Raw genomic sequence first — 22,321 nt, 5'->3', positions numbered from 1 at the left:
GGACTAAGATGGGTCTTGCCTCTAGTAATTTACAAAATTACATTGAGCTTTTCTCTAAGTTTAGGTTATTATTGCCAAGTTTAAGGCTAACTTTAAAGTCATAGCACTCCCTAAACTATGTCTACTTGAAAAATGTCAACCAATCTTTAGATGTTGACTCTGGCTTCTTGAGCTATTTGTCCAATGTCCCTTAGAAGCCCTGTTTCATGTTAAGTGGCAGGAAAGATCAGCAATTTATCCAGATTGCATGCCAGCCAGCCTGCTAACACTGAAGAAGTACTCAGCAGATCAACTCTGCTGAGATACAGATGAGAAGAATGAATGGCAGTGGGATACCCAGATAACACCTGTTTATCAACCTATGTTGGAGGATATAGACAAGGCAGGAGTGCAGCAAACCTTGATTAATGGTAACTATCATGGCAGAAAGACCAGCCTATAACTGTAAGGACAGACGGTGCAATTTTTTATGTGAAAGCTTCAAGTTGTTCTCAGATAAAAGAAGTAAATTGAACACAATAGATTTTTATCTACACCAGTCCACAGAAAGAACTCTGTCAAAATGCATGTTTATAAAAGGAAATGAACTGAATCTAAGACTTCCTGCAAATTTTGGTGAGAAGAGATTGGCTTTTAAAACCAGAACCACACAGTCCTTGTGCCTCATAATATTTGCTTTCCTGTTGTATTTAAATTATTGTTTGACTCTGACTCATAGTTCAGCTTCCTAGGTTAAATAAATTAAATACATTATTTTATGTAGAACATGGATGACTTAAATAGTCAACATCAGCACATCTCCCATTATAAATTTATAAATCAGAATTACAGTTTATACATCAGACTCTCACAGATATGGTTATTGTGAGATAGTCCCAGGGGAGCATTATCTCAGTAAAGACTGATCATTGATAACTAGAAATTTTCTAGATCCCCAAAGCCAAGACTGACCCTAACCCTGAACTTCAGTGAGCCCTCTGAAGTTGTGCCATCCTGTAAAAGTTTCTGTATGACTTACTGACCTCCCTGTATGAGAACTCTGAATCACTTTTTTATAGCTACACCCCCAGGCAGCTATAATTTTCAAACAGATTTAGCATTTAATTATTTTTCTGTTTAGTAATGAGGCACCTGCTATATATTTTTAAAACTTTTTATAGATTACAGTACTTTGCTGGTAATCTTGTTTGGATGATTTCTATTAAAAGGCACAGAATGAGGACACATCTGGTTATATCACGTGACCTTCAAACGATGCTTTTCTTTCCTCTTAAAACTCATCTTTACTTCTCCACTATCCACAGAGACAGATATTTCTGTCTTTCTTCTTTCCAATGGCTATCTTTACATTATTTTTTTCATTTTTAAAATAAAAACTGTATTTAAGGTATACAACATGATGTTTAATACACATATCCATAGTGAAATTATTACTGCCATCAAGCTAATTAACATATCCAACTTCTCACAGTTACACTTTTATAATCTTTTCTTTTGTGGTGAGAGCACCTGAGATCTTCTGTCCTAGCAAATTTCCAATATGTATATTTCCAGTATTATCCCTATGCTGTATATTAGATATCTAGAATTTACTCATCCTACATTTCTCCATTGGCTTTCCTTCTCATGGCATTATCTTCAGGTTGTACCCCTTTTCTCTTTGGCACTCATTGCCCACATTTTTCTTCTCAGTCTCCGATTATTTTTATATTGGCTCTGGTTTTCTCACTATGAGATCTTCCAATCATGTGTATGGACTTGCAGTGGACACACTCCATTAAGAATAGAAATATGTGCCCCTATGTTTATTGCAGCATTATTTACAATAGCCAAGATATGGAAGCAACTTAAGTGTCCATCGATAGGTAAATGGATAAAGATCTGGTTTATAATAGGATATAAAAAAGATATACACAATGGCATATTACTCACCATAAAAAAGAGTGAAATCTTGCCATTTGTGACAACAGAGAGGGTTTTATGCTGAGATTAGTCAGAAAAAGAAACACAAATGCCATATGATTTAACTTATATGTGGAATCTAAAAACAAAACAAAAGAATGAACCAACAAAACAGAAATAGGCTCAAACACAGAGAAGAGACTGTGGTTGCCATAGGGGAGAGAGGTGGGATATGGGTTCAGGAGGTGAAGGGGTGAAAATCAGTGAGAATATCTGATATCTTGATCTGGGCAATGGTTACATGAGTATAAACACATGCCAAAATTCATCAAGCTATACACTAAGATTAGTGCATTTTGTTGTATGTACCTCAATATAAAAAGGAAAAAGAAAAAAAAGAACAGAAACAAAAGCAGAGGAAAAAACTAAACTTCAAAATTCAGCTTATCTGTACATCATATAAAGGACTAATTAAAAAAATGTTTAATTTAGAACTACCTCGCATATAGCTCAATAATGAAATATGACGTTTTTAGAGACACAAAATAAGAAGTTTTTGCCTAATGTAGATACATAATATACTGTGTGCATACTTTTAAAAATTGGTAAACCAAAATTCAAGTTGGATACAATCATTGTATGAAAAGGAGAGTAAAAGAAAAGCAAAGAAAAATTGATTCTCTATCATACACGAGTGGTGTCTGGAAAACAACTAAGGATTTTCAAAAAAGTTCTTGAGCAGCTGGTCTTGATTTCAGGTCTCAGAGTTAGGCATGATTTGCTCATTGCAATTTTATACCCTTTGCTGTATATGCTGTTCAATGCTCTCATGGATGTCCTCCTGTCTTGCTTTTTTCTCAGAACGAGAAGACATGGTGGGCTTTGGGGTTCTGCTGAGTGTTTTGAACCATGTTTCAAATGTTGGGTTGGCAAAGCACATACTATGTTTGCCAAGTGTTTTTCTCCATCATTTTAAAAGCCTCTGTGTATTTCAAGGGATACTGTACCCACATGTCTCTGATTTATTTACCCCTAGCTCATCAAAATGTCATCCTGACTAAGCTACTATTTGAGGTTTATGAACCCCCGTAGCCTTTTTCCTGAGCCTTTCATCTGGTGACCAGCGTGTTTCCTTTGGTCACTACCAAACAATCCAGGTTCTGTTTGGGAAACAGGCTGATGAGGGCAGCTCTTCTTGTCTCAAGAACTTTCTTCAGTCTTCTAGGGGCTTTTCCTGCATTGTCCCTCCTTCCTCCTCCTCAGTTTCTCTCCTCATCCCTGAATTCTATTTCTTTGTGTCCTTGACTTGAATACGATGCTCTTTCTCTGCCTGTCACTGGAGTGCAGTGAGAATGGCCTTCCCAGTTACCGTCTGGGCAATTTATTAGTGTAATTAAATTGTTTTGTTACAACCTAATTCTGGTCTAGTCAGCAGGGAAGAAAGGATTGCTCAACGTGAATAGCCTTTGTTGTGTGTGTGTTTTTTCTCTACTCTAGAGTTAAATGAAACTCAAATGTGAGCCTGGATGGGAGAAGTTATTGTAACGTGTCCATGTTTTAATGGTGTCTCCACTCCTTGTCATCTCCTCAAGGCCCTTCGTGAGCTGAGCACTGCCTTCCTCTCCCCACAGCCTTGACTCACATCCTTGTTCACTGTGTCTAGCCAGTGTGGCATTCCTGTAGTTTCAAATGGACCAAATTTGTCCCGACCTCTAGACCTTTGTACTTGCTATTTCTTCCAGGTCTTTGCTTTACAAACTCTATCCATCCTGCAAATTTCAATTTCAAGTTAAATTCCCCTTTTCAAAGAGTGCTTTTAGGATGACTTAATCCAAGGTAGGTTATCACTCTCACAGAAACTTCTCTGCTTTTTGCTGTCATAGAATGTTTTATAATTTGCATTTATAGAATGATGACTTCCTTTACTTGTTAAATACTTCTGTCATCTCTAGATTGAAAACTCCTTGAGAAAAGGATCTTTGTTTAGTATATCATTACATACTCCAAAACTAACACAGCACAGAACCCAGGGATGGCCTTCACAAACACTGGAATAAATAAACACACTCCCATTTGAGGAAAGGAAGGGCACATGAAACAATGAAAACAGGGAGATGGTTTCCATTAGAGTTATTAAATTACATAACTTATTATTAACATACTACCAGCTTGAAGATCTGGAAGGATGTTATTTCAGAAAGCCTAATTTTATCTTACCAAAGTAAAAATTTTAAAGACTGAAGAGCTTTCAGAATTTTCTTACAATTTAAGGAAAGCACAGCCTGGTGAATAGAATTATTCCCCCAAAGTGGCTGTCCTTTGTTTCAAAATAAGAAAATGTAGGATGCCCACAGTGTCTTTCATCCTCAAAGCTCTCACAAGGATTAATTAATCCACAAAATGATATTTGGCTCCAAAAGGTAGAATCTGTGACTACAGGTTTATCTGCAAAAGCCTGCTTTGCCCCCAAGCCATGGCAACTTTCTGAGCTCTGGCCTCCAAACCTTCCTCACTCAGGAGGTAGCAGATGATTCTTTAAAACTTGCCACAGGCTTCCGACTCCTGCAGGGTTATCCATAGACATGTATTATACTCTTTTGATAAAAATAAAGATGACGAAGATTGAACATGCTATAAACAGGGTTATTTTTTTCAAACATTTCTTTAAAGGAAAAAGGCAAAGTTACCTGAAAATAATTAGGTCTCATGGACAATGATAATAGGGAACATATAAGATCATGAAACAAATATATATTAATATATTTGCTAGTTCATATTTAAAGTCTTTGCTGCATTACAGCACTTGTTAAGAAGTGGATTCTCAGGAAATAATTTTAGGTTTCCTTGCATAGATAGCTTATGGATTTGGATACCATGTGGCATAAATTATGTCACCTGTCAGTGAAATGGATAGTTTCCGCCATGAGATTTTAGACTCCAGTTAGGACTAAATGTTTGCTGATATTCAGAAGAAATACATCATGCTTCTGTTTAACCATGTCGATCACAATCTACATTATTAAAGGGAACATTGAGATGCACCAAAGGGTGATAGCATCGGTTGGAGCGCCCGCCACGGCAGGATCCACTTTTATAAAGTGAGTCATTTTCTTCCAAACAGGGTGGATCTAATGGGATACTTTTGCCAGCTAAGCCTAAAGCTAAGGCCTCTCCTGGTTCTGGGAAAACATTCAGGAAAGTTCTGAATGTGAGAATAAAGGAAGTGAGATTTCCATAGCACAAAAATGTTGGACATAGATAAGCTCAAAGATTCATATGGTAAAAATAATGAGTAATAGCAGCAACTTAAAGTATTTTATAACTTTCTAAAGTGTTTTAAGGCATATTGTTTCATGTATGGTGGTTCATTCTGGTAGGTACTGCAAGGGAAACTACTGCAGGAACCTAAGGATGACTCTGGAAGCTCCCCTGAGACCTGAAGGAAGGAAGCAGAGTTGTAAAGATAGAAGGAAGGAACATCCAGATTTGTGTGCAGCAAATACATGAGTCCAAGGAAAAAGTACATATAGTCAGATTTGCTAGATGCAAAGAAAACTTGGTAGGCTCTGGAAAATAATTCAAGTCTTGGTGTAAATGATAATGAATAGTTAAAATGAATCAGAATTTGTTGTTTGGGGGAAATGGTGGTTATTCTGGCATTGCCAACATAATGAAACCATTCATAAATCAGAGTAGTGGGAGAAATATAAGGATTTCTATCTCTAACATTAAATCAAAAATGTAATTCAAGTAAAGATAAAGGGGTAAAATTTGAATGTAACCTGTATTCCCAAGACAGAACAAGATAAAGAAATTCTCCAAGAGAGGATCCAGAGAAACAAATCCCAGTCAGGAACAGGAAGTGAAACTGACCGTTAGTTCCAAGAGCTTATAGGGCAGTGTGCGTGCAGAGCAGAGAGAGAGAAAAGGGGGTAGAGAAAGAGATTTAGAGAAATTGGGAGCTGAGGAGACTAACAAATTATTGGTTTTTCCTTCTATTTAACAGTGCCTCTATTTAGCAGGATAGAATACTGAGCATAGAGACATATTATCTATTAATAATTTGGAATATTCAAAATGAGTTTCATTTATTAAGAACCAAGGCTACAGAGCCAAGACAGCAAACTTACAGCCATTACACCAATAAATAACCTTTATATTAGGAAGGTAAATTGAGAAAACTATTTCTTAATATTCTAATTATTTCTTTAATACTAGTCTCTACTTGATATAATGGCATAACACAAGCACATCATTAAATATTGATTAAATTTGATTAATAACCATTATTTGAATTTCTAAATTTCAGAGTTTACATATATATTCTGTAAAATTTTTGAGATGCCTTAAGGCATTATTCAAATGTAATTGCATATATATTTGCACATAGTTATATATATAATTGCATATATATGTTTATTATATATACACACTCACATAACTCCATTTTCAGTCTAACTTTTGCCACATTTCATCACGTACTTCAGAGAGAACATTTGCATGTGCTATAATTAAAATATGCATCTCTACATAATTATTTCTATGTAGTTTATTATCCTGTAATCCAGATTTATTGAAAAGAAACACAATTACTATTCTCTTCATTGGACAGATACACTGTGCTAGGCCTTCTATGAAATTCTAATAATAAAACAGTGTCTATAGCATAACCCTCCCCTCAAATAGCTTATAGTTCAGTAAAAGAGATAACAAAGGAAACAGGCAATTTTAGTGTGATTAGGGATAAAAGCAAGGTCAAGCTACCACAGAATGAGGAGAGAATAGAATAAAAGCAGAATAAAGAAGGGCTACCTGATTCAAATTTGAGGAATCAGAGAAGTACTTGCCAGAAAAAAAAGTTGAGACCTGGAGTAATTAATTTTGAAAAAAAATACTGTTATGTATTGAAAAATTGACTTTCATTATGAATAGTAGACACATAGTTATTAATATCAGAATCAAAAAGTTTAATGAACCTTTAATGTATTATTATTATGTCCATTGGCAAATACGTCTTTTCTGAACTAACGCTAGTGATAAAAGCAGTGGAAGGGGAAGGACAAAACAGTAAAGAAAATACAAGTCATGACCCCTAACTTCAGAGCATTTGTAATCTAGCCACGGGACAATTCTGTTACCCGTGAAAGACTGAATAACACAAAGAATACCAAGATGAAGGAACTAAAATTGTTACAGAAAATCCGAGGGCTTTCTGACTAAGAGTCATGTCTTAATCATGTTACTATTCCTAGCTTGAAAGTATGTATTTGAGAATAGATAATAAATAAGGTAAATTAGGGTCTATGAGTGAGGTCTGTAGACTCAATTCTGTAGAAAGTAGGAAGCTGTTGAAAGTTTTGAGAAGGAGAATGAAATAGTGAAGGTACTGCTTAAAGAATGTTGGTGTAGAATTGCTACACGGCAGCAGTGATGAACAAGGTGGGGCTCAGGGGGCTGGCAGAGGCAGGCAGTAAGCTCAGAAGCCTCTGAAGGCCTCAGCCAGGGGCATGTGTGTCCACATGGAGAATATGTGGCCATGATGTCCACTGTAGAGAAACTGCTTCAGAAAATGGTGGCTTATGTAAAGGGTCACTGAGAAAGTAAAGGATCCAAGAAAATGTGTTCTAAGCCTAGATAAATGTTTGCTCCTAATGGAGATGGGCCCAAGGAAAGGGCAATCAGTTTGGGAGGAAGTGATGAGGGGTTCCATCCAGGAGATTTCACTTCTAAGATGACATGAGGACCTAGTAGAACAAATGACTAGGAGCACTTCAAGATGCAGAGAGAGGGAATGAAGAGAAAGTCAGCAAATAACCATGTGTTATATGCTTGGAATAAACACGAAAGCCATAAGTGTTTCACTTGTACATTCATTCAACACACCTTTACTGAGTTCTTATGTATTTTAGTCATTGTTTTAATTATGGGAATAGAGTTGTGAGCAGAGGAGACGGTACCCCTGCTCTCACAGAACATTTGAAAGAGATGACAAACAAATAGAAATCGTAGCATGTGCTACACGGTGGTAGGTTCTCTGGAGAAAGTTAAATCAAGGTAAGAGAAAAGGAGTGGATAGAGATGATGGGTTTGTTTGTTGTTTGTTTTTAATGGGGAATTAGGAAAGACCTAGCTTTAAAGGTGATATTTGAACAGGAATATAAAGCAAATGAAGGAATGAACCTTACACGTTTCTGGGCACTAAATGATTTATTTTGTACCAGGAAGACATGACCTAACTTACATTGAACAAGATCACTTTGGCTTTTGGATTGAATATTAAAGACAGAGAGCAGGGGTGAAGGCGAGCACATCCATTAGCAGGCCACTGCAGTAAACCAGGTGAGCGAGAACATCACAAAAGGTGGGCAGAAGTGAGCTGGTTCAGATGTATTTTAATGATAAAGCAAACAGTGTTTTCTGATGTTTACCTTATGGGGGAAAAAAAAGAGAGTCAAAGATGACTTTAAGAGTTTTGAAGCACTTGGAAGAATGGAATTAGCATCTTATGACATGGAGAAGACTGGGAGAAGTAGGTCTGGAAGAAAATTAGAAGTTTAGGATATGTTAAGTTTGAAACGTTTGTTAAATGTATAGTGAAAACACTGTAATATACAGTACTGAGTTTAGAGCAGGGACATCCATGCTAGAGAATTGGTTAGTGTATGGAACATGATATATAAAAGCAGAGTACAGACTGACATGCTCTAGGGAATGATTATGGAGAGAAAGAAGAAAAGTTAAGAACTGAACTCCAGCAAAGGAAATGTGGCCATTGAATTAATTGGATATTTATGGAAAAGTGTTTTACTGCTAGCTATGTGAGGAAAAATATTTCAAAAAGAAGAGGTTATCAATTGGGTTAAATTCTCAGATTGATCTAGTAAGAAGAGAACTGAGACCATACCAATAGATTTAGCAATATGGAAGCAGCAGATGACCTTGATAGGAGGTGAGAGGCTGGGACAAAAGCAACAAAATGAAGTTTACGTAGGAGATAGAGGAGAGAAATTAACAACAGTAAAGGTAAACAATCCTTGTAAGGAATTCTTATTCTAAAGCTAAGCAGAGTAATGGAGTAATAGCTGGAGTGGAGATGAGGGATCTGGAACATGCAAAGAAAAACAAAATAAGAAAACTTGACCAAGAATAGAAATATTTTTGGTACTGAGGATGAGAAAGCCCAAAGAAAACAGGGATGGGATAACTGGAGATAGATAGGAATAAAGTCATCACAGTGTAGTTCCTGTAAGCCAGAGGAACTGGAAGCGTGTTGACAATGTGAAATACAAGAGAAAGGATAAGCATAGAGCAAAGGGACATTATATTTATCAAAAAGGAGGTCATTAATAGAAAGGAGTATTGGAAGTTATCATTAATGGAAAAAAGCCCAAAAGTTTGGGCTTTTGTGCTTTTAAGGTATCTCTAATACCTCATTCCTTCATGTTATTTACAATATTTCAGTCACTCTTCTAGTCATTTGGGTACAATAATAAGCAAAAATGAAAGAAGAAAGAAACCCCTGCTTTCATGGACTTAGAATCTAACAGTACGGGATTAATTTTTCCTTATGAAACTTTTCAAATTTTATAGTAAGCCCAAATAACCTCTGTTTCCTGTTAGTCACAGCCTTGTGCTATCCCTTCTCTTTGAGGGTAGACTGGAATTTATGAGTTGTTCTGACCAAGAGAACATAGCAAAATTGATGGGCTATCACTTCCATGATTAGGTTAGAAGAGATTTCAACCTCCCTCTTGCTAGCAGATTGATTTGCCTACTCAGTTTGCAAGCTTGGAAGAGGCGAGCTGCCATGCTGGAGAAGCCCATGTGGCAGGGACCTGAGAGCGGCCTCTGGACAGCAGCCCTGCAGGAGCTGAGCCCAGCCAACAACCATGAACAGGAGCTGGAAAGTAGATCTTTCCCCAGTCAAGCCTTCAGATATGACCCCACATCTGGCTTAAATGACTGCAACCTTTTGAGAGACTCTGTGCTAGGGGACTCTGCTGAACCATGCTCAGATTCCTGACCCTCAAAAATAATGAGAGAATAATGTATGTTGTTTTAAGTTGCTGAGTTTAGGACACTTCAGTTTGTAGCAGTAGGTAGATAATATGATACTGGAGTAAAATAATCACTTACCAATTGTTCCAGTGGAGGAATGACATCTTTTAAGATGTGCTGTGAATGATTTCTTTTGTGCCGGGATATCTGCAAAAAATAATTGAAATTTGATACTATTATATGATATTTCCTGAAAAAAGACCTTTAAATTATTTAAAAGAGAATAATTTAGTAAGAGGGCACAGGTAAACAGCCATATTTGGATCCATTTAAGAAAGAGAATAAAAACAGATAGTAATGTTTTGGACATTAACTAACCTGAATAAAATATGCACTCAAAGATAGCTGACTATACCAATAACTCCTATTTCATGTGCTCTTCTTTTCATACAACCTTGACAGCCCTTCTATCAAGTGATAGGGTCTATTTCCTTTCATTTTAAACCTGGGCAGACCTTCATGTCTGCTTTAACCAAAAAGTAAGGAAAAAGTGACACTACATGACTTCGAATATTAGAACATAAAAATGCTATGAACTTCCCCTTGTTCATGTGGAACCCTCACCTTTGGAAAAGAGTCACCATGTTGTGAGGAAGCTCAAATCACCTCCCACAGAGAGACCATGGGAAAGGCCTCAGAGGCTTCTTTCTGACTGACTGGCTGAGGCTCCAGCAGATATGGCCAGTATCAATCGCCAACCAATGGGAGTTAAACAGTTTCCTGACTATTCCCTCTCCTAGCCAGAGTCACCCCTAGCCTGCAAGTCTTCCCAGCAAAGACCTCAAACACTAGGGAGTAGAGACAAGCTATTTCTGCTATACCTTATCTGAATTTTTGACCAGATTCTATAAGCATAAAAAATCATTATTTTACACCTCTGTATTTCAGAGTAATCTGTAATGCTGTGATAACAAAATATTTAATATTGAAACCTTTGTATTTATGATATGATGTGAATTCAGCTTTGTTAGAGTCAATGTTCTATTAATTTTTATGCCTTTCACTATTATCCGGATGTGCTTAAAAACACAGTAATCAAATGGTAAGTGTTTCAGGAATAGATTTTTTTTAAATGGCTTATTGTTAAAATAGCCAATGATTCTGTAACATCTTCCTCTGATGACAGACAGTAGCTGCACTAGTTGGGGTGAGGATTTAAGAGTATGGGTAAGCGGTGAACCACTGTGTTGTATACTTGAAAACAATATAAGATTGTATATCAACTACACTTCAATTAAAAAGAACGTCTTATTTTTATTTCTCCTAAAGAAACATCATAGACAGATTCTATATTAAGACAAAAACATGAAGAGAAGATATTTATAATTAACTATTGTATTGTCTGACAACACAAAAAGAAGCTCTCATTAATAATATTATTTCACTAAACAGGAATTTTCATGTTTAATTATTTAAAAGAGGATAATTTCATAAGAGTGCACAGGTAAACAGCCACATTTGGATTCATTTAAGAAGGGAATCATATTTTACATGAAAGAGGCAGGCAGGGGAGGGAGAAAGGGACAGCGAAGTGGGAGGATAAAGAATGAGAGAGAGGGAGAGTCCGGGAGAGGAGCGTGAGGAATTAGAGGAATAAAGCAGGCCTATGCCTAGAATAAAGAAGTGCTATGTCTAGAAAAGACCTGCGGATGCCTTTGCCTCTGGTTACTGGCACACGTGTCTGACTGAAATCATTTGATAAATACCTCCTAACATTTTGTGGGAATTGTGTTACCAAAGAAACCAGAAGGCTGTCCTAAAACTCCTGTGACTCTATACAACCCCTAACACTGTATTTGCTCCACAAAAACTGGATTATGAAGGTAGTACAACCTCCAAGGAGACCTTTCCCTTTGAAGCTCACTTTACATGTGGCCCGTGGATGCCAATGGAGAAGAAGAGCCTCTGGGGAGTAGAGCCAGAAATGCTGGAGAACAATGGAAACACTTATCCCAGAAAAGAGAGGCAGGGACTGACTCTGCTGCCAGGGCAGGGGTGTCCCAGGGCCTGCCTAGCAGGCTCTAATGATCATTTCGCTAAGTGACTGTTGACTGTTTACATCTTTCCTTTACAAATGAGAGGGGGTTTTGCTTTTTTGTTTCTAGTTATCAAGCTCTTGCTCCATTCTTGTCTTTTGGATGTAGAAGGGAAAGCAGGACAGAGAATTTATTTTTGAAGTTCTAAACCTTTAACCCACTGGTGAGAAATTGGGCCAGATGGATAAAATAATTCATCACCAGAGACTCTGGAATTGGAGCTTGATGTAGTAACTGGATGGGACTTTTGGTTGTTGCCTTGGGGAGGTGGATGGATGTGTTTCTAAGTGTTGGAAGACAGGTACAAATTGATGTATGGTGAAGGGGAGGGAACACTGTGGCAAAGTCTTTTGGTTGCTCAAAATTCTGTCCTCTTTTCCCAGGACACACATCTAGACTGCATTTCTCAGCCTGTTTTGAAGTTAGGAGTGACTATGGGACTAGTTCAGACCAATAGAATGTGAGCAAGAACACTAAGGACAACTCCCCACCCAACCAGTGAAGGCTTCCTCTCCATGTTCCATTTCTCATGTACTGGCTGGGAGTGAACATTGAATGAGGCTCTAGGGAAGGATGCAGATGCAAGACAGAAGGCCCTGAATCACCATGTGGAGAAAAGATAAACATAGGCCAGGAAAACTCACTTTTTTAATTAGTAAACTTTTTATTTTGGAATAATTTTATAGTCAGAGAAAAATTGCAGTGAATATAGAATTCCTGTTGTAAACTTCCTTGTAAACTGCTCTATTGTGAAAAACAAATTTCTATCTCTTGGAGCAATCATATATGTTAGAGAATTTTACTGCTGTTAGCATTATCCTAAATAAGATAACCATAGTTGATCTCAATCAATGTTGAAATGAAAGAGCTTTTGCATAGGAAGGTGAGAGCAGAATAAAGAGAGTGTTTCTAGAAACTAAAACCTCACACTTCTTATTCACTGATATTTCAGTGTCTCAATAGAGTAGATACACACACACACACACACACACACACACACACACACTACATTAAGTATTTAAACATTTTAAGGAACCAGGAATTTACTTTATACTGCTACACATTTAGAAACTAACTATTCTTAACTATTACTCATTATACTAAGATTTATAATCTTCACTGAAAATTTAATAATGTCTTACATTCAATTTTTAAGGGTAGGGGATTTCTGGGGTGGAGGCAGTTTTCTTGTTCCATTTCCCTGAAGCCTTGTTAGATTTCAAGTCTTGGAGTAAAAATCATTCTCCTAGCATGCAGAGTACCTCAAGCTTTAAATGTCAGAGGAAGTAGTAGCAGGTAAATGTTTCCACAATGTTGACGAACAGTCTCCGGGGCATTCACCTGTGTCAGATTTACCATTGCTTCAGTGGCCAAGTCCAGGCTATCTTTTGTCCTACCACTAGTAGATTTTGATGGGTGTGGTGGCCTGCCATTCACTAAAGAGTCCCACTCTAGTCACTTACAGAAAGCTTTCCTATAAGGCAACAGTTCAGAATGGTTGTGTACATGTTGCCAAAGGCACAAGAGAGTATTTTAGCTGATGAATGTATAAATTTTAATTATTATTTACATAATCTTAAGGTGTATTAGAATAATTTATCATATCAACTCCATTTACTAGTGATATAAATACATATTCAATTAAAATAAAAATTAAGTATAATTAATATTTAATATGAAATATGGAAAAACATAAAATACTTAGTGAATGACTGAAATTTGAGAGACAAATTTTAATGAGAAGAAATTAGAACAGAAAAGACCAGTTACTGAGCACAGGCTTTTTGCCCTTAAAAAGAACCATTGGGTCCATGGTATAAACAAGAATTCAAATTGAGAAATGATACAGTGATAATATTAACTGCTAACATTATTGAGTGCTTATTATTTGCAAGACCCTATTCTAAATGTTTTACAGATATTAACATTTAATTCTCACCAGCTTTTCATAAATGTGGAAACACAGATACAGACAGTTTAAATAAGTTGAATATCTATAGCTAGTAAAATGCATGGGTGATATTTTAACTTGGATCTAAGTCCTCAACTATTGCATTTTATTGCTTCTTCAACAATATAAATATATACATAAAAAGGTGGTCACTACATTCTTGGGGAACTACAAATGAGAAGCCCCATGCACATAAGAGGATTTTTCTAAGGTAGAAACTTGAATAAAGTCCAACATGAATTTTTACATGTTTACATAGGAAGACAGAAATCAGGTTTTAAATCTGTTATGAATCATCTTAGTATTCCTTTAGGGAAAGTAATATTGCTGATCATGCCTAAATCAATAAGCTAGCCAATCTATCATGTTCAACCAAGTTATGCAGATGTGAGGGGAAAAAACTTTTATCACCTGTCTTTTGCTGTAATATTCTTTTCAGTTAAGCATTAGGCACAGAAATATGTTATCATCGCAAATCAGATTACACTGAGACTTATCATTTAGGAAATTCTTGATTCAAAATTATTCAGTTGTCTTACATAGATACCAAGAAAAGTTAGGATATTTCAGAACTATGTTTATGTGATATACTTAATTCAAATAATAATTATAAAGGAAACTGGAAGTCAATCAAAATCTTACGAGATAAGTTTGAAGGGAAAAAAAGGCTCTCCTAAGCCACAGTATAAACATAACACAAAATCTTATAGTACTTATCTTATAATTACTTAACAATAGCTTATTAGTAGTATCTGAACATATTGCCAATTATTATGGGAAACTTTTTTGAGAAACATTACTACTTAAGACATGAACTATTACTACTTATCATGAACTATTCATTTTAGCCAGTAAACACTTCACACTTAGTACACTTACATGCCAGTGCCAGTAATTTCTAATAGTAAACAATAAACTTGTTTGTTGATATTATAAAATATCTCTAATGTTAATATTGGAAAGTACTTCACTTTAGAGAATCTTAATTTATTTCCAAGAATTTCAAAAATTTTAAATGTATCTGATATCAAAATCCTATGTTTTGTTCTGCAAATTGTTTCTGGATAAGTTTCTGAATACTGGCAATGGGGGGGCTCCATTATTTGATCTTGGGACTTTTCAGTTTTGCAGGAATCAATACTTAATCACTGAATTTTGTAAACTTGGATAGCAGTAATAATATTAGCAGTAGCTTGACACAACTTTATTTTAACAAGATTTTCTCTGTAAATTACAGAAGCATTTCTCCTGAGGAAACCTTAAAATACAGTTTTTATGTATGTCTGCTTTCTTTTTAGTTTCCAAATGTTCTGTAATAGTATACAGAACCTCCCTTGAACATAAGTGGACATGCATGCATATCTACCACATATTTAAGTGTTCACAGCCTGATTTTTGTTGCTAATTTTTATATTCTTAAATCACAAAATACTGGTTTTAGTATCACTTTACAATTCCCATTTGAGAATTTTATGAATTACTACTTCTCAATTTATTTCCGGTATTTTAGGAAAAAGAGACTTCAACAATTTAAGGTTTCTCTGGCCAATTTACTTAGAATGTCATTTAGTAATTTCTTTGGAGGTGACATAGTTATGTTTTCACTGTTTTCTATCACAATATTCTTAATCTTAAGCAACTGAACTTTCACAATGAATACTTGAGTTGATGGGCCCCATCCTTTGAGGTAAAAAAAAAAGTCAGACTCTTCTTTTCAAGGATGCCATCTTCATATTGATCATTATACTCAGTAAATGGGAATGATTTGTAGCCACCATTGAAATCATTGGAAATACAAATGCCTTCTGACTTAGATTTTTTTTAAGCCAATATCAAATGAATGTATCACTGAAATGCTTTTACATCAAATCTATGAGTCTTTCCTTCTCTATCTCCACCCACCACTCTCTCCAGTCCTCTGCCCCTCCCCAGGTGCTTTAATTTTCTAATTGTGCAAAGCAGAGTGGTAAACTGAACTATTCAAGATGTTTAATGCAATTTAAATTAAATTCCTTTTTCTTATTATTAAAATACGCATCATAATTAAGTTTATCAGTATCTTTTCCTCCCAAAACAGGATTTGAAAAGTCACTTTTCCAAAGTGCCTTCATTTTTTTCTTCCATTCCTTTTCATTTTTATCTATTTAAAAAATATGAAACTTACGGGTGGAACTACTACTTGATATATGACAAACTGTAAAAATAACAGAATTTGGGCATATTATTTTCCTTGTGTAGGAGGGTCTACTATGAAAGTTATACATAAACATGAAACATTCCACATAGCTCTGATTTTAAATAGATTACCATTTTTGATGAACGTTTATATCTTGTGGCTTAGAACTGAAATAAGATCATTTGGATAAAAGCATTAGTTCGTTCCAACATTTCACAGACACTGTACATTTTCTGAGGCATACCTCCCATTAGCAACCTCCCTGGATACTTGGATAAAAAACAGAAACAAATCTGTGGTTAAGTTTAGTTTTTATCTTCACAGTTTCTTAAAAGTTTTTTTTCTTTTTTGGTGTATCCCAATTCTCATGTTCAAGTTTTCATTTGTTCTGCCAAATTCTTTTTCTTAAAGCTATTACAATCAGAAATTAGGGCAAATTAGTGAAGATTTTTTTTGGGGGGGGGGGAATGTGGCAACATAGCCAATATTCCTTGTACTCAAAAGTTTAGTTGTTCAGCAATAATAAACATTAATCTAAGTTTTTAAATCATGTTTATGTGGTAACTACTTTTGAGAGAAAAGACAAGGGAAAAGGCGTTACCTTATCATGGATTTGTTCTTCTACTTTTATCTGTGGTACCTGTGAAGTTCATCCCTGTCTCATTAACTATTCTACCACTATGAAATATATCTTTCATAGTCCTAATAGGTGGCAGTGACATAGATCATAGAAAAACCAAATTCTTCTTTTTTGTTCCTTATTATCATACCACCAGCACATTGTTTACTATTTACGTTCTCCTCCCTCGTCTGCCCACAGTGTCACTGTATTCAAGGACCACAGTGGGCATCCATAAGCAACTGCCTTGTGTCTGTCTTTTCTGTAAGCCTACTTGGGTTGTACCTTGTCAGTCAGAAATCTGACACTCTCTATTACCTCTTTTATCCCCAGCAGAAAAGGAAACGGAAAGACTCAAAAACCTTCTGCAGGACATATTCGAGTTTATCAGCATTTTTTTCTTAGTTTGTTGAATATTCTTCGGTCAGCATCTGGGTCACCTGCGGCACTCACCAGCCTTTCAATCCTGGGGTAAGTCTAGTTGAGTTAAATTCATCTTCAACCACATTTTTTATTTATCTCACAGATAGCCAAAGGGAAGCACTTGCCAAAATGATTGAACTTTTTCATGTCTTTCTCTTGCTTTATTTAGTCCCAAACATGTGTGTTCCTCCAAGAAGAAAATCAAACTGCCTCACACCTTCCTGTTTAAATAAAAACTAATTACATACAGCACACACCTCTTTGTTTATTGCTACACAGTATTTCCTTTAGTTCTCTCATTTCCTTTTGCATGTTTTCAGTAGAAGGTTTTTCTCCAAGAAATTTTTCAGACTGAGAGATGTCATTTGTATGAAACTTGGACACACCACAATTTATTCTCCAAATGTGCTCTTAAGACAAAACTACCAGAACCAGGAAACAGAGATTCCTGTATAATACAATTTTCTACATTTTTTTCATGCAATATGCATTTATCTATTATCTTAATTTTTTGTTTACTTTTTTCTTTGTAGGTTCATCTATATTTAGCTATGAATTTCCAAATGGATATAATAAAAAACTGGGTCAAATAGACATATAAATATTTTTTTCTACTCATAATACTATTAATGGTATTAGATCAAAGGTATTATATATTTGTTAGATTTGTTATATCATATAATTTGTTAGAGCCATAGTTAAAGTTACTACCATTAGCAGTCAGAATAGTTTATTCATCTTTTTATTCCACACGATAGAGATTTTTACTCTGTTGGCATAAACAGAAGCAAAGAGTTTAGAGAGTAGATTAAAAATATATAGATTTATGTCTAGAACACTTGGGCCAAGCAAACATTTTCTCCCCAACTTCAAGTCACATGCTATCTTTTAAATAAAAATATCCAAGACAACAGAAAGCAATACCAAGAAGACTACCTCACAAACACCCAAATACAGAGCAAACTAGAAAATAAATAAATAATTAGGAGGCTCTAAAATATAAAAATGGTCTATTTTTAGCCAAATGAAACATGTCATTGCCAAATCACCATTGTTGGGCCGGAACGACTTATATCTGTTTCATAATGTTAAGCTGTGTGGAAATTGTCAACAAACGAGAATCAGGTTTTATTTTCAGTCTCAGATATGAAGTCATTTTTTTTGCCCCGAAGGGTTAAAATTTAAATATCAAGTTTACTTCTTACTTTTTCAGGTACAAGTCACTGAAGAAGAAATTCACTCTTCTGGGAAGCTGTAACCCATGACACATCGAGTTTGATCCATGCTATGTAAAGTTTGACAAAAATATTTACCCACATTCAGATATCTATAGTCTACTGACACCTTTCCTTATACATGGTTATTTCAAATGCAAAGGTGGAAATGAAAATGCTCTGTCTGTGTGGAAAGGCACTTCTAAAAGCATTGTGGGAAGCAAAGCTTTTAATAACTATGACATTCTTTCAGGAATGAACACTTATGGTCAAATATTTAAAATAGGCACATAAATACCCTGAGCAGCCCAGTTTCCTTTCTTCATTTATTCTTTGAGTTTTCAGAGACCCCAAACTCACCTTCTGCTGCCGAAAAAGCAGATTTAGTTCTGAAGGTTAATCCAACTCAGCAGGATTGAAGGATGGCACTTTTCCTTGGTCGTAAGTATGTTGGCTCAGGCCAGACAGCTGTTAGGCCTTCTCCTCTGGGAATCGTGCCCTCACCACCCACCACTGATGCACATACATGGTCTACTGGCTGCCGACTTCCGTGCCCATCTGCTCAAATGGCATGGTGCCCACTCACAAGTTGGCTGGATCCTTGCCCTTAGTGTGTAGGTGCCAGGCAATGATCAGTTTAGATGGGCAGCCTGCATAATACTACAAGTGACAATTTTTTTCTCTCTTTCTACAGTATCTGTCCTCTGTGACTTCTCTGAAAGGAAAACTTGTGTTTCCACACCTTTGATCATACCTGCGGACACATGTGGCCTTGTATAGGTGGATGTGTAAATGGACCCAACCTGCTCCCAACAGCAAGATGAAAGGCAAGAATGTGCCCGGCCCACAGTGACATGTTCTAACGCAGAAATGCATTGGATTGTAAAAATCCTGACCACCTGGAGTCTGTCAGAAGAAATTTAGCATGGGTGTAAGTACAGCAGGCCTCTCACAGATAGCAACGGCACCAAGAAATAGCTTGAGTCATAGCACTTTTTGTCTGTCGCAGTTCCAGCACAAATCACTTGCCTTGCATTGAAAAGGCAAATACAACAGCAAACGAAATAAATCAGGCAAAAAGAACAAGCTTAATGGGAACACAATTTATATGCTCATTGGGGACAAGGGGACAGACTATCATATTCAGACCACAGAAATAACCCTTGCTGGAGGTCCTAATGGAAAGAAAAATAAACATAAATAGCAGTTCTCCAATCTACAGCAAAGCCATGGAGAGTACGAGATTGGCATAGGAGGTTGTGACTTTAATGATCCAAAGCATATGAGCACTTGTTAGCAGACAGCAGACAGACATAAGGAAGAACTACAGTAATGGCTGCATGTGCGGCCTGGCTCATGGCACTCAGACCAATCAGGCAGCCCCGGAAAGCAGTTGCTGGAAGGCATGTGAGAGTCGTGTGTTTATTTAAGGGTGATTGAGTTCAGGGCGCTGTCAGTCTGCCTTGGAGAATGGCTATCCAATGTATAGGCATGATCTTTCTCCCTGAATTTGCTCTGTTGAGTAGGTTAGTTATGTGTGAGTACTTGCTCTGTCCTAGTCTTTATTCAGTGCCAAAATCCTCCAGTTCAAGTTCCAAAGGAACAGGGCCTAAAAACTTTTGGCTCCAGAATCAAATTAGGCTTCTCTGCTCCCCTAGCCAGAAATGCATAAATACCCAATGGCCAAAACCAAAGCATTTGACATTGTGGAATGAATAGAGCTGTCATATACCACTAAAGTATGGAAATATCCACTGTTTGAAGTCAAGACTAGTTCAACATCTTCAGTAATCAGAACAGACTTCTTTGGACACCTTCATGGGTTAGTCTGGCTTTTCAGTGGGAATGTTTCTGGCAAGTTACTGATTCCAGATATCAGAAATGCAAGAACATATGGTTTCTAAGAGAAAATCTGCCATTTTTTTCTATCAAAAAAAAGAAATAAACCTCTCAAAGGCAGCACATTTTCATAAAAGATACATATTCCATCTTGTTTTCCTGACTGACCTTCAAGTTAACACCATTTGCTTACTTGTATTCTTAAAAAAGAATGAGTCCAAGAAGAGATATAGTTTGAAACAATGTTTATGGGAAACTGAATCTAAAATTATCTGGTGAGTTTCTGATGAAAAAGACACAGAATGGGTATAATTATCCAAAATTCCTCAATCTGATTATTATACTATAACAGAGTTCCCAGAGCAAATCATTTCCTTCATGGATGTAATGGTAAGAATTACATATTACCCATTTACTGAACATGAAGAGAAGCAGATAGCCCATCTAGGGACTCTTGAGGGTAAGGGCCATTGAACTTAGTATAGTATGGGACACATATTATGCGTCACTTCAAATTTTATATTGCTTCTCTTTATACATGTGACTTGTTATTTCACTGAGTTCACCAAGACCTTAGAATAGTCTATTAAGTCCTGCCCTATGATATCTTGTTAGAAACATATCCATCATTCCTTTCAAAATATGGACCAAGTCAGTAGTTTTTTCTAGATAAACTTCCATAATTTCTCATAAGAGATTTGGCATCTATCCATAATGAAATAAGGTTGAATTTTCAAAATGATCCCCCATTACTGTACAAATGAAATTACTGATACTAGTCAAATAATATTTCCCTGATCTATGTAAGACATACGAAGCTTCCTCTTCTAGAGGAAAAAACTGAGAAGATAGATTTAGATAGAGATACAGATACATATATATATATTATATTATTATTATTATTATATATATAATAAAATATATTTCTGCTTTTAAATAGCATAACACAATTATGTAGATTATTATTTTGAACAGCTCTATGTTCTATTATGACTTCCTTTCTGGGAAAATTACTTCATCTCTTGATGCCTCTGACTCCTCAGCTGTAAAATATGGCATAGTATAGCATTTTTTCCTCATAGGATTGCATTAGCAATAAGGAAATTAATGCATGCACAGCCTCAACCGTATGGTATGTCTTCACTATCATAATCTCCACTCTATCAATTTTATTATTCCTCTTCCAGCAGCCCTTCTAGCAAATGGGTGTAAATATATTCTAGTAAATGGGTAATTAACAATAAGCCAATGTACTTATGAACTCTTCAATGCTTCTAGAAACTCTTTTAAAATGGTTTCTTTCTATATTTTAAGAAATTCCAACCATTTCCTTCTAGGACACTTTGAGAGCATTTTATTAGAAAACCTTTAAGCACTCCAGGAGATGGAATTATATTGGGCATGCATACCAGGAGGTGGGAATCTATGACCACTTTAAAATTCTGTCACAGTCCTACCTCTGGCCCTCCATGAACCATGTCCCCTCCATAAGCAAATACATCGTCCCCTCCCATGATTCCAAAGAATCTCATCTTATTATATCACCAACTCAAAGTCCTAAGTCTCATCACCTAAATCTAAATCCTACTATTCTCTACCTCAAAGACCAAAATCGAGTCAATAAAGTACAGTTTTGAAAGGAATTGAGCTTGACTACATATAATCAACTATTAAGTAGAAGAGGCAGGATTCAAATCAGTGGTTTGGTTCCTCAGCCAGTGATATTTAACAAGTACACTAACAAGTGCACTATTCCCACAATGAAATAGTTATGATTACTGCCCTCATTGCACAGATGATAAATCTAAGGCAAGTGGAAAAGACTGAAGAGTTAGTAAGGGTTAAAGGCTGCTGGCTAACCCAGATTCATCTGACTCAAATCCTATCCATTCTTACTCTGAAGTTTTTAAATGCTGAATCTACTGCTTCTCAAAGTGGATATGAACAATTTTTGTTGCCTGATTATTACATTGTACTGTTTGCAGATCAAAATATGCAATAATCTTTACCACACTTCCACTCAATTATTTTACACCTAAGTGCCTACTTATTCTTTTCATCATGTTTCAGATAAGGAATTTTTATAACCATCTTGAATATTAA

General features: G+C 36.0%; 1 protein-coding gene across 5 annotated transcripts in view; it reads right to left on the bottom strand.

The window, feature by feature from the left end:
* The window catches only part of ARHGAP15 (Rho GTPase activating protein 15), a 598,478-nt gene that overhangs the window by 511,639 nt on the left and 64,518 nt on the right, over positions 1 to 22,321 (bottom strand). For 4 of the 5 annotated variants that reach the window (XM_037020776.2, XM_037020777.2, XM_037020774.2 and 1 more), the window contains one exon: positions 10,039 to 10,107. In XM_037020776.2, the coding sequence (XP_036876671.2) occupies positions 10,039 to 10,107 (69 nt within the window). Of the gene's footprint in view, positions 1 to 10,038; positions 10,108 to 18,739; positions 18,853 to 22,321 lie in introns of those variants that run through there. The other variant, XM_073241394.1, reaches the window with a different exon arrangement.

This window comes from Manis javanica, chromosome 7 (assembly GCF_040802235.1).
Source record: "Manis javanica isolate MJ-LG chromosome 7, MJ_LKY, whole genome shotgun sequence".
In the NCBI taxonomy this organism is placed as follows: domain Eukaryota; kingdom Metazoa; phylum Chordata; class Mammalia; order Pholidota; family Manidae; genus Manis; species Manis javanica.
The sequence above is the reverse complement of the archived record's forward strand: the minus strand, read 5'-3'. Positions and strand labels throughout refer to the sequence as shown.